The following is a 12627-nucleotide window of genomic DNA, read 5'->3' as shown; positions in this document are numbered from 1 at the left end:
GCCACACTTTGTTGAGCCAGAACCGTATCAGCCACTGATGTGCACTGACCCCCACCCACAGAGCAAGGCTTGGCTTCAGGGCAGGGGTTGGTAGCCACAAGAGGGGTGGCAGGTACAACCTGGATTGCTTGCTAATCTCTGCTGTTGCCACGCCTGGATGGGTGGCTGAGTGATGGAGGCTAGGGGATCCCAGCCCAGGTAAGCAGATTCCCTCTCTCTGGACCTGGGGCTGTTGGCATCCACAAGTTAGCTCCCTAGTCTTTAGCTACCTGTGGTGAAGACCTAGAGAGACCCCTAGCAGGCCTGTCCCTCTTCCCAGGCAGTGGGTTGGCTGGGATTGTGACAAGGGATTTCATCCCCAGCCCCCTGCACCCCCGACCCGCTTAGCGTTACCCAGACATCATCCTGACTTCTCCCCTGCACCAGGCTTGGTTTGTGTCCCCCACCTCCCTGCTCTCTTCCCTGCAGTGGGGTCTCACGTGTGCCCGCCAGTGTCTGGCTGCGAGGAAAGCTGGGATGTGCCGAATCGAGCTATTTTTACCCAGTCCTGTCCCTACAGAGCTGTTCTTTGGCTCTGAGTTACTGCCTGGGAAGTGGAGCTACAGCCAGGGCTGGGGATGGATGAGCCGGAGTCTCAGAGCCTCCTGGCCTCCCCTGCCCAGCCTGTGTCTCAGCCTGACACTTACTAAACTGTGTAATTAGTGTGCAGAGGGAGTGGGTGGAAGGGAGTAAGTGGAAGATGGCCCCAGTGGGGAGAAAGGAAGCACCTGCACCTCTGTAACTTGCAAACTTCAGGCTTCCAGAAGCTTGAACCCAGCCAGCATCCACCTGGTGTGTCGCTGGGGGTCGACGGGGTAGGGTCCCAGGGGGTTGGATAGAGGCCATCAGGCCTGGAGACAGCCTGGTTGTCTTCTCTCAACACAGTGAAGACCATAATAGCTCAGATTTATTGATCCTTCTCTGTGTGTGTTTAACACGTGTACTAACTGGTTTCCTGATGACCAATAACTCCCTTCTGCAGATGGGGAAACTGAGGCACAGAGCAGTTCAGTAAACCTAAGGTTGCAGAGCTGAGGGGTGGAGCTGGGGTTTGAACCCAGTCAGTCCACCTCTAGAGCTCGCTCCCAACACCATTCTGCGCCCCTCTCTTCTCTGCCATGTTCCCAGTACCTGTGAGGTACGGAGCAATGTTCTACGTAGGTTCTTTATGGCTGTCTTGCCAGCTGGCTGTTTCCAACCCTGTTTTTAGATGAGGCTCAGAGACTGAACAGCTTGCCCAGGGTTGCACAGTGGCCAGCGAATGAGCCAGGCAGGCACCGAGGCCTCGGGGTTACCACAGCTGGGCTCTTCCCAGCGCCCCGTTCTGCCGTGCAGTTTGCGGCCCCAGGTACCCACCACTCACCGGCCATGTGCCCCCTGTGATGCCAACTGCTGGGGGTTCCGACGCAGACGTCCCCGGGGTGACCGCCTTGAGGGCCTGCCTTCTCACAGGGAATGTAGAAGCAGGGTCCTTTGGAGTCCATGCTCTAGCTGTCTCAAAAATGGAGTAGTGGTGTACATGACTTGAAGATGGAGTGCCACTGGGGCGGTTGGGGGATGGGGAGGACCAGATGAAGTCCTCAGGTCTGGGCCCTGCCGTAGCCCCCTCTGGCAGTGTGGACGGCAGGGCATTGTTGGCCCCTCTGAGGCTGGGATGACCTCTCCCACCATGGGTATTTTTTTTTTAACCAGCTGTTGAATTCAGCCCATGCCAACTTCCTACAGAGGAAGGAGTGACTTTGGGGCCTACTGGCAGGCAAATGCTGCCCTCCCTGGAGAGGGGCCTCCATGGCCAGCCTGTGTGCCTCTGGGTTCCCACCTCTGGCCTGGCCCAGCTGCATCCAGTCCCAGCCAGAGACGGGCTGGGGATATGGAGGGGGGACGCTGGAGATGCAGACCTGCCCTTCCAGAGCAGCTGGTTAGGACCTGTTTTCCCAGCTGCAGGCCTCCAATCTCTCTAGAAACCCTTGGTTTCTGATAATTCCCCAGACCTAGCCGCTTGGGGAAGGTGTACTTCCTAGTCTCCAAGCCGATGAGTAGTTAGTGGCCTGTCTAGCACTTTCCAGCTACCGCCCATGCTTTGCCTCCTTTCCTGAGGTGTTTGGGATCAGAGCAGGCTGTGCCCACTTCCAGCAGCACCCCTCCCAGGCCCGGTGCTACACCAGGCCCTTCTCCAGAGGGCCCAAAGGGATGGGAGCAGGCTCAGGACATTCCCGAGGCAGGAGCAGGGGTGATGGGACCACTTTTGTCCAAGACAAATGCCAAATCAGTACTGACTGTCTCGACCAACCAGGGAATCTAGTTACTTTTTTTATAGCTGTCTATATATTATTTGAATTTAGGGGGAAACTACTAAAAAGGGTTTTGGAGTCCTAGAATTTTTAACTCACCTTGGGCTAATCACAGTGGGTTGAATGAAAAGGTGTTAATATGGGGAGGCAGTTGATTTTAAGAGAAAAGACTGGAGATTGAGAGTCTGTGTGCATGTGTACATGTGTGTGCACACATGCATGCGTGTGTGTGTGTGTGTGTAGCAAGGGGACGCTGAGGGGCCAGGACTCTGCCTGTCAAGAGTCTGGCTTCTGTGGCAGGAAGTCCTAGGGCAGTGCCAGCCCACTCTGAGCCTCACCTTCCCCAGGTGTCCCACAAAGACTACAAATCCTTCATCCCTGCCCTGTTCGCATCCTGGATCTCCTCCGGGGCTGTTGTCAGGGCCAGCCGGGGCTGTGTGTGTGGGAGACAGACCACCTGCTTTGTCGACTGTGAAGGGCCAGGCACATGTGGACTCTGCTCAATCAGAGGATAAAATTATGCCTGAGAAGGGGGTGGTCTTTTTGGGTGGAGTGACCCCTGTGGGGGCATCTGACCCCTCCCGCCCGCCTGTGGCTGAGGACAGGCCATTCTTTCCTCTTGGCGCAGCTGTTGGGAGTGGGTATGTTGCTCTAGGACATCCGGGGAGAGGAGGCCATGGTCCCCACCTGCCTTTCGTGAGCTGGGTGTCTCTGGGCAGAGTGCCTGGCAAAAAACGGGGCCTCTACATCTCCGTGTCCAAGGGAACAAACATGAATTAGCCACCGGCATGCCGGGCCGAACGCCTGCAGAGCATGGCTGCTGGTCCCTACTCAGGGCCCTGCCTGCCTCCGGGGAGTGTGCTGGGCAGCAGACCCCCAGGACCCCTGCCAACCGAGCTTTGAGAGCAGTATAGGCACCAGTACCCCACAGTCCAGTCCTGCCCTGCCACCAACTCCCTAGGGGCCCCAGGCAAGTCCCTCGACTCATGGGAGAAAGGAGACCCGACTCTTGGGGCTGTGAAGACCAGAAGTGGCCATGGACTCCTGGAAGCCCTGGGGCAGGCCTTCCTCGCAAGCATTAAGCTCCTGCTGCCGCCATGGCTGAGAAGGCAGAGAGCTCGCAGGTGAAGGAACAGAGCCGGGCACTGCCCCTCTGGGGCCCCCGCTGTCCCTGCTGGGCTGCCTGGCCCCCACCTGGCCCACGGTGGGAAGCAGGTGGCGCGGGCAGGAATGCTGGGCTCCACACTTACCAACACGCCCCTCTGATGCGCACTCTTCTCGTTGTCACCCCGAGATGCAAAATGCGTGACGTGTGGGTTGCAGTGGAGCCAAGCCGGTGGTGGCCGGAGAGGTGGGGGCCCTCGGCCTGCTGGCCGGAAGAGCTCTGGAGTTCTGGCAGGCTACCTTCTGAGCTCGTGAATACACTCGTTCGTGAACTGGGGCTAAGAAGCCCTGTTCTGAAGCGTTGTCATGAGCCCACAGACTCTGTGCTAACGCTCAGCTCTGTCTCTGGACCTTGGGGACTGCTTAGTACATGGTGGTTTCTCCTGGGACGCAGCTTTAGGCTTACCGGTGCGGGGACCTTGCTTAGGGCCCCAGATCCAATGAGGCTGGGAGCCGTGTGGGATTGGATGAGTGACCTCGAGGTGGGAAGGGCCATGTGAACACTAGGTGGTTTTAATTACCCAGCCCCTCAGCCTCTGCAGTCAGGGGACCCTGGTGGCCTGATGCCGACTTTATTAGTCCATCTGATGCTCGGCCCGAGAGTCAGGGCACAGGCAGGAGCCAAGCTCATTAATTGTCGTCTCTCCTTCGGGCAGGAGGTCTTGGCCGGGAGAGACCGCCAGGAGGGCTGCCTGCCTCCCTTCTAGGGGGGCCCAGCCAAGCCTGTCACTGACCACCTCCCTCACATGTGCCTGATCCTGTTCTCATCCCAGGCACCTGGAGGTCCTACCCAGGCTCTGTTCGGTCACGGCTCTCACAGTCCTGGGGCTGCAGGGAGCACTTGTCACCGAGGGCTCTGCCAGCCATCACCAGGGAACACTCCTAAGAACCTCAGGTGTAGCTTGACATCTCACAGAGGGAGCAGGGGGAGGCAGGGCCCCCTTGGAAGTGGCAGCTCCAAGAAATGGTTTGTAGAGAGCTGCTTCTCAGACCAGGTGCGCTCTGAATAAAGCCAGAACACTTAACCTGGACGGTGAGGTTCCAGCAAGTACGTCCGTACTGACATCAGGCTGGGCTGTTCTGGGCACCGGGGACCACCCCCAAGCTCAGAATCAAAGGACCCAGTGTTCTCACTCCCCAGCATGGCTGGGGTGGGCCCCGGCAGACTGCCGCTCCCAGGCTGAAGCCCCATCTTACGGCCAGGATTCATTCGCTGAGGTCCGCCTGTGTGACACCGTGATCCTCTGAGATCCCATTGTCTTTCCCAATTTCGGGGGGAGAACTGCGCTTCACAGAGGTCACCTGACACACCCGGAATCATGGCGGGCAGATTCCATGCTGTTCCAGCTCTGTTAGGTTGGGGTTGTGAATGGTGGCCATTCATTACAGCTCTGCCCTTAACTCCGTCACAAAGCATTTGGCTGCTTATGCAGACCGTGATGGGGACCCTGACGAGGCCGTCCAGGTGCCCTCAGCAATGTAGCCGGCCCCCTCTCCATAGATGGCTGTCCCCGGGGCTTCTGGCAGCCACTGTGAGAAGTCCCAGACAAATCACCTGCCAGGCATTCCTGTTCACAAGGTCCTGGGGTCTGGGCCTCCCTGTCCCCCACCCTCTGCTGTTCCTGGCCCTGCTGACATCCTTGTGGTCTGATGAGGTGTGCTGGGCTTCAGGGAACTAGTCTCACTCATTCTGTCCCTCTCTGTCTTTCCCAGGGCAACGAGGTGCCAGGCCTGACCTTTGCTGATGGCGAGCTCCTCCCCAGGGACCCTGGCTTCTTTCCCGAGGACGAGGAAGAGGCTATGACACTGGCCCCACTCGAGGGCCCCCCCGAGTCAGACATGGACAGCCCCATGGAGAGCACCCAGAGCCTGGAGGGGTCAGTCGCCGAGGAGAAGGACGGAGGGCTCGGGGGCCTGTTCCTGCCAGAGGACAAGTGAGTCTGTCTGGAGCTCCAATTAACCGGAAGGTGGTAGTTGAGGCCAGCCTGGAGACTTGGGCAGGGAGAGGGTGTTGGTCTCAGTTGAGCATATGAAGTCATCAATTCTTCATCAGTTTTGACCTTAGGGAAAAAAAAAAAAAAGGCAATTTCACATACATTTTTTCAGTGCAGGGCCTGTCTGCGAGTCAGGCTGTTCTCAGGGGTCTTTGGAGTTGTTGTCCATTTTGGGTCCTGGGAACAGTCTGTCAGTGGTACTGTGACCAGCCACCAAGGACAACTGGTCAGGGACCACAGACCTGTTGACCATCTGGCTGACCATTTGCTACTTGGTCATTCTACCTAGTTTTTGGGACCGGTCACCAGGAGGCAGCCGGCCAGCCCAGTGGGGGCGGGCGGCCAAGAGTTTTAGTAAAATGTCTGGGAGAAAGAGAGACCAGGATTGCTCAAGGGCAGTGTGGGAGCATTACTGCTTCTGACCCCACTTGGTTGCCTGGTTTGGAGTGTGGAGGCCTAGTAGGTCGGAGAGACCGTCTCTTACGAGTGATGATACGCAGACACGACCTCACAACAACTAAAGGGAAGATCTGTTCCTTCTCAGGTTGCAGTCAGGGCTCAGCCTGCCTCTGACACAGTCACAGGCCAAGGCGGGGCGGGGGTGGGGGAGAAGGGTGTCACCCCCGAGAGACCTAGGGTCTCTGACCCATGTTCTTTGCAGCGAGGCTTCTTTGGACTAGAAGCCGCCTCCGTAGACCCGGAGGAGCGCCTCCTCTGGTAGCTCGCGGTTCTTTCTCTTAAAACTTCATTTCTTTAAAAAACAAAACAAAACAAAAAACTTCATTTCTTATTAGAGTCCAGGTCAATTAAACAGAACCTGAAAAAGGTTGGAACGGGAGAATGGAGGGGAATAACTGAGCTAGTTCTTATCCCACCACCGAGCCCCCAGCCCCATGACCACGGAAACAGTTCTATGCCCTACTTTTCCTTATTCTGTAAATACCTTTTACTTTCTCCAGCTTGAGTTTTTACATGGAACTTTTAATTCATTCTTATTTTTCCATATTATTGCTACTATTATTTACAGACTTTCAACAGTTAGATAACTTATAATTTGATAGTTTAATTTCCTAATCCATATTCTAATTTTGCAATGGCAACTTAATCATTTAATGCGCTAATATTAGCAGTATAGAGTGTATCATTTTATACTGTATATGTTATGATAATTTATTGTGACTCAGTGTAGGGAACCCATTAGGTGGTAAGCAATGTTCTGCTGTTCTGGTTTGGACGTCTCTTGTGCAGAAACCGTTTCTGTGGTGAGGTGTTTACCTTAGGATGAGGTCCCCCAAGTGTATTGCCAGGTTGAAAAGCAAAAACTTGATCAGGCTTCTGATCTCTGGGGCACTGACTGACCTCCCGGAAGGCTGGTGGGTTTCTCCAGCACGGGCTGTGGATAGGGTTGTGTTACCAGCCAGCCTTCTCTGACACCCAGGTCCCTGGGCCACGCTCCGTCCATGACCACGTCAGACCTCTCCACACACTCCACCACCTCGCTCATCAGCAATGAGGAGCAGTTTGAAGACTATGGGGAGGGGGACGACGTGGACTGTGCCCCCAGCAGCCCCTGCCCCGATGACGAGACCAGGACCAACGTCTACTCGGACCTGGGATCTTCAGTGTCTTCCAGGTGGCCCCGGGGGCTGGAATAGGGGTACAAGGAGAAGTGGCAGAACCAACCCAACCTCGTCCCAGGGGTGTTCAGAGGGCAGAGTCCTAAGCTACGTGGGTTCTGCTCCCAGGGTTTGGGGGTGCTGCCTCTGCACGCTGGTTGGGGAGCTAGAGTTCCTTCTCCCTCCTTCTATCTTGAGGAGGAAACAGAATAAACCCACCTGGGAGGCTGCAGACTCAGGGGTCTTCTTTGTCTTGCTTCCTAGGAGAACCTTGGGGTTGAAGGATCCTTCTCAGTAACACATACACCTCGTCATTGCTTACTCTGCGTGTAGCTCTCAGTTGCCATATCTGTGAAATGGGCTTCTCATTCATTGGCGTGTCAGAGTATTAAGGGAAGGAAGATCTATTGCTGTATTTCTACTTCCTCTGCCCCTAAACACACACTAGGGTCACCAGTATTGCGGAATCTGGTAAAGCAAGCCCAGGAGGATGAGGTGAGGCTGCAGATTGGAGAGCAGAGCATGATTTCCTTCTCTCTCCTGATTCAGCGCGGGGCAGACTCCTAGGAAAATGCGCCACACCTACAACAGCGAATTGCTGGATGTTTACTGCTCTCAGTGTTGTAAGAAAATCAACCTGCTGAATGACCTGGAAGCCCGACTGAAAAACCTGAAGGCCAACAGGTGGGGCCCCAGGAGCCAGCCAAGGGATGGGAGGCCAGGGCTAGGTGGGCAGGGTGGGGGGACCCAGCAGGGGAAGCCGCAGGCGAGGTGGCCCCACTATGTCTGGGCGATGAGAGCACTGTCAGAGGAGGATTGACCCTGGGGAGCTTGCATCTTTCTGTGACAGGAAGGTCGGGGTGCTTCTAGTTGGGACCAAGCTGATGGGTGAATTCCCTGCTGGGGGTGGTACAGAGCCCTGTACTGCACTTCAGTGGTCTTGCAGGCAAGGTATAGTACGGGGTGGGCTGGAGCCCCTTCTGTTCAATGACTGTCCTCTCTTTATATATATATTCTCTCTCTCTCTCTCTCTCTCTCTCTGTAGCCCTAACAGGAAGATCTCTAGCACAGCCTTCGGACGGTAAGGCCCCCTTGGGAGGAGGGGTTGAATGCTGTCTCCCTTAACTGTTCCTATTGCCAGGGCCGCCAGCTGAGCGCCCAGAGGGGAATGAAGAATCCCAGAAGTGCAGGCCAAGTGGCCGGAAGAGGTCTATTTCTGAAAAAGAAGGGCCCCACTCCTCCCGCCCTCACACTTTGCACCTTTTGGCGCTGGACCAGTTGGCCTCTCCCCAGCCCCTGGCTGTTTGAGCTTCAGGCAGGCACATTGAGGATGCCCCAAGAGACCCAGCCCATTTCCCGGCCCTTAGTGGCCCTCTCCACACTCTGGGGCCAGCAGCTGGACCAGCACCTCCCAGGGCTCCTGCTCACAGAGATTGGACGGCAGGTACCCCATTGGAACTGGTCACGTGGCTCCAGGTTACAGCCTGCACAGCTGACCTCTGGGCACTTCCAGGATCCCACTCTGGATCTCAGGATCCAGGCTGTCCTACAGACTGGGCTGGGTCCACTCCTGGGGCTCTGGGAGCTGCTGGCAGTAAGCACCCAGGCTCTGGCTCAGGAGCAGGGCTGGGACAGGAGAGCCTGCTGGTAGAGATGCGGGCTGCTGCCTGGCAGGGAGCGGAAAGTGGGAGCCGCTGGAGAATGAGAGCTGGGTTTTGCCTCTGGCAGGAGTTCCCCAGGCACATGTTTCCTGTTTGCAGACCCACCCAGCCCACTGCCCTGCCCAGTCTGGGTGGGCCTCCTTCCCTCTGACCTCTCCCAGGGTCCCCAGGGATGCAGCAGAGCCGATTTGATGGAGGGGATTGAGTCTTGGGGGGAGACCTCAGGAGGAGCCTGTGCAGTAGCCTCTGCAGCCCTCTGCTCCTCCCTCACCCCTGCAGTCCCCAGAGGGCTGGCCTCTTTAGCCCGCCTCCCTCCTTCCCACAGGCAGCTCATGCATAGCAGCAACTTCAGTAGCAGTGATGGCAGCACTGAGGACCTGTTCCGGGACAGCATTGACTCCTGTGACAATGACATCACAGAGAAGGTGGGTCCTAGGAGGCTGGAGGACGGGCTTCATGTGTGCATGCTCTCTGGGGGTCGTGGGGAGCGTGCCCACAGCTCTCTGGGCACCTGGGAGGCAGAGACCCTGTCCTCGCTGCAGGAGGTGGGGAAAGGCAGCCCTGATAATGTGGGCACATATGCCCACACCCTCCCCACCCTCCATATGCAGTCCCCCGGGAGGCCTGACCATCCGTGCCACGGTTTCTGCTGCTCCGTCCTGTGGGCTCAAGGGTCTCCTCCTCCCCCACCACTGCCTCCCTTTTTGCAGGTGAGCTTCCTGGAAAAAAAGGTGACCGAACTAGAGAATGACAGCCTAACCAATGGGGACCTGAAAAGCAAGCTGAAGCAGGAGAACACGCAGCTGGTGCACAGGTCGGGGCAGGGGGCTTGCTCAGGGGGCTCTGGCTGTGACTCGGGAGCAGTTGTTGGTCTCTGTTGTGAGGGCCCCTGAGAAAAGCTGGGGAGATCACCCGCATGTCTTGTCCCTCCCCTCTAGATGTTATGATGCATCAGCCCCTTGCTATGTAGCCCTGCCCCTGTAGGTACCCCAGAACTGGTCTCTGGGACTCAGAAATGGGTTGGAGCTTGACCTTGACCTCCAGGTGTGCAGCCCCAGGGTGGGCAGGAGTTGGGATCCACTCTATTTCTCTGACCAACGATGAGGAGAGTCTGATCCCCACTCCCCAACCATCTGGGGATAGGCTGTGCAGAGGGAGATGGCTGGTGTGAGTCGGGGGCTTGCACCTGCTGCTGGTGGAAGGGCCCAGGCCCACTCACCGTGACTGCAGCGAGGTAGCACATATAGAGTATAGTGGTCCTCACAGGATGGCATCACACTTGGTAAAATGATCCCCAGCGGGGCTCTGGTCCTCAACCTTGTAGAGTCCAAAGATGGGTTCTCCTGGACACCCCAGAAGGTCAGCCTCCTAGAGGAACTATTACCAGTGAAATGTATGCTAGACTGCTCCATTAGCTGAGCTGCCAGTGGGACCCAGCCCTATCCTGGGTCTGGCACACTCAGGGCCACTATCAAAAGACTTGCCTGTTTTTGGAATCGAGGCAGCCAGTCGCTGACTTGCTTGTCAGAGGGCAGTGGCCAGGAAGGAGGAGAGCAGAAAGAGAAGCAGGGGTCCTGGGGGCTGCTTCATGCAGCCAGGGTGAGGCCTGCCATAATTCTCCATGCCTGGCCTGGGAATGCCACCTTCCCCGTGCAGCCTTGCTCCCCTCTGGACCAACCGCCAGCTCCTCCCCTAGGTGGTGAACTTGGCCTGTCCACCTCCCCTTCTGTGATGTGGTGTCCCAAAGTCATGTCAGTGAAGCTGCCAACCCCCAGGCTTGGAAAATAGGCCCCCACTTTCCACAGTGGGACTGTTACTGAGCCAGGGTCTTGGGGCCAGGGGCTCCCAGAGTCACAGCCAAGTTTGGGGTGGGAAGACAGTAGCCATGAGAGCTGGCGCTGGACCAGAGTGTGCCCTCCCCCCACAGGGTGCACGAGCTGGAGGAGATGGTGAAGGATCAGGAGACCATGGCTGAGCAGGCCCTGGAGGAAGAGGCGCGGCGGCACCGTGAGGCCTACAGCAAGCTGGAGAGGGAGAAGAGCACGGAGATCGAGCTGCTCAACACCAGGTGGGCCCCTGCCTGGAGTGGGCTGGCGAGAGGGACAGGGCCTCCCCCAGAGTCCTCTGCCCTCCGACACGCCCTCCAGTCCCCGTGCAGGCCTGGGGCAGGCACTATCCCCATCATGGAGATCGGAACACAGAGCCTGAAAGGAGGCTTCCTGTTCTGACAGTTCCCCTCTTGAGAGCTGAGCACCTGGATGTGTTTCCCGGGAAGTACATGACAGAACCTCTGTAGTCCCACTTTCACACCAGGTACAACTGGAAACAGCGCAAGTCTATCAAGACAACAGGTGGAAAAACTGTGGTCTTTCCCCTGTCCTGGGCTGGGTCTGATGTCCAGGCTCGGAGCTCCCCCTGCTGTCAGATTCTCCCTGACCCTGAACACTTGGGTGCATTGACCCCGGGCCCCAGGGGCCAAGGTGAATGGAGAAGCAGGGCCTGGTTTCCTCGGGGCTTCTGAGCTGCAGGGATAGCTGCTGGAAGCTGAGGCTGGTAGAGAGAGGAGCAACAACCTGGGAATCTGGGTTGGTCACTCTTTAGCTCCATGACTTTGGACTACCGTGTCCTTTCCTGGGCCTCTGTTCCCCCATCTCTCATCCCTCCCTCCCGGCCCACCAGAGTGACCTGAAGGCAGGTGAGTCAGGGCCCCGTGGCCCTCACTAATGAGCCAGGCCGGTGAAGCCCCTTGGAGGCCACCTGGATCCCTGGCAGAGAGGACGCCTGCCCCTGTGCTCCTAGGGAGCCATGGGGAGCCCAGAGGGCAGTGGAGGCCTGGAAGCCAATGCTCCAGGAAAGAAGGAACAAGTGCAAAGGAGAGGGAATGTTCTGTAGGGATCAGTGGCAGAAATGACCCCTCCCTGTTCCATTGCCATTGAAATAACAACTTCAGGCCCCCTTCTCAGGTCATTACGATGACCTGGGTACCTGGCCTGTGTCTCCCCGTGGAATCCTGTTAGCATGGCCCCCCATGAACACTGACACAGAGGATTACGACCGTCAGAATCTATGTCTGTGGGTATGCGGAGGCAGCTGCTGGAAAGCTGAGCAGAGAGTCTGGGAGGCAATGCCAGGGGGAGAAAGACAAGCAAATACTGTTCCTCTCTGAGTGTGAGTTCTAACAGGAAGGCCCAGCCACAGCCAGCCACAGGAGGACTTTCTCTCTGTTTAGCAGAAAAACATCCCCTGTGTTGTTTCAGGCTGTGAGGACACATGCAGAAAGAATCCTGTGTTCTTACTCACAGATGAGTGTTTTCTTTTATCAAAAACATAAGGATGGTCATTCAGTGTCTTTACCATTTGCCTTGGGTGACAGGAAGCTCTTACTTGCTCTCTGTTGCTTTCTGGTACCTTCCCTCATCCAGGCAGCAGGGAATCGCTGCAAATTGTCAATCTATTCTAAGCCCCTCTCCTTTCCCCAGGGTGCAGCAGCTAGAGGAGGAAAATGCTGAGCTCAGAACAACAGTGACCCGGCTCAAGGCACAGACGGAGAAGCTGGACGAGGTGAGCGGCAGGTCTGGGTGTCTCAGACTTGGGTATTTTATTGCTCTTTTTAAGATTTTATTTATTTTATATGACAGAGACACAGCGGGAGAGGGAACACAAGCAGGGCCAGAGGGAGAGGGAGAAGCAGGCTTTCCGCTGAGCAAGGAGCCTGACTGGGGGCTCGAACCTAGGACCCTGGGACTTGAGCTGAAGGCAGATGCTTAACACTTCAACTGAGCTACCTACCCCTTCTTGAACTGAATCCCCAGAGAAGCAATGTTGGCCACAAAGGCCTTCAGTTGCTAGTTTCTGGAATTCT

The 12627-nt window shown here is 56.7% G+C and overlaps 1 protein-coding gene across 4 annotated transcripts in view; it reads left to right on the top strand.

Moving 5' to 3' along the window:
- RAB11FIP4 (RAB11 family interacting protein 4) overlaps positions 1–12627 on the top strand; it is a 116862-nt gene that overhangs the window by 94775 nt on the left and 9460 nt on the right. For all 4 annotated transcript variants that reach the window (XM_059147641.1, XM_059147643.1, XM_059147644.1 and 1 more), the window contains 8 exons: positions 5208–5428; positions 6927–7121; positions 7654–7788; positions 8150–8185; positions 9091–9190; positions 9476–9579; positions 10693–10833; positions 12245–12326. In XM_059147641.1, the coding sequence (XP_059003624.1) occupies positions 5208–5428; positions 6927–7121; positions 7654–7788; positions 8150–8185; positions 9091–9190; positions 9476–9579; positions 10693–10833; positions 12245–12326 (1014 nt within the window). The remainder of the gene's footprint in view (positions 1–5207; positions 5429–6926; positions 7122–7653; positions 7789–8149; positions 8186–9090; positions 9191–9475; positions 9580–10692; positions 10834–12244; positions 12327–12627) is intronic.

Source organism: Mustela lutreola, chromosome 15, assembly GCF_030435805.1.
Source record: "Mustela lutreola isolate mMusLut2 chromosome 15, mMusLut2.pri, whole genome shotgun sequence".
Lineage (NCBI taxonomy): Eukaryota > Metazoa > Chordata > Mammalia > Carnivora > Mustelidae > Mustela > Mustela lutreola.
The sequence above is the reverse complement of the archived record's forward strand: the minus strand, read 5'-3'. Positions and strand labels throughout refer to the sequence as shown.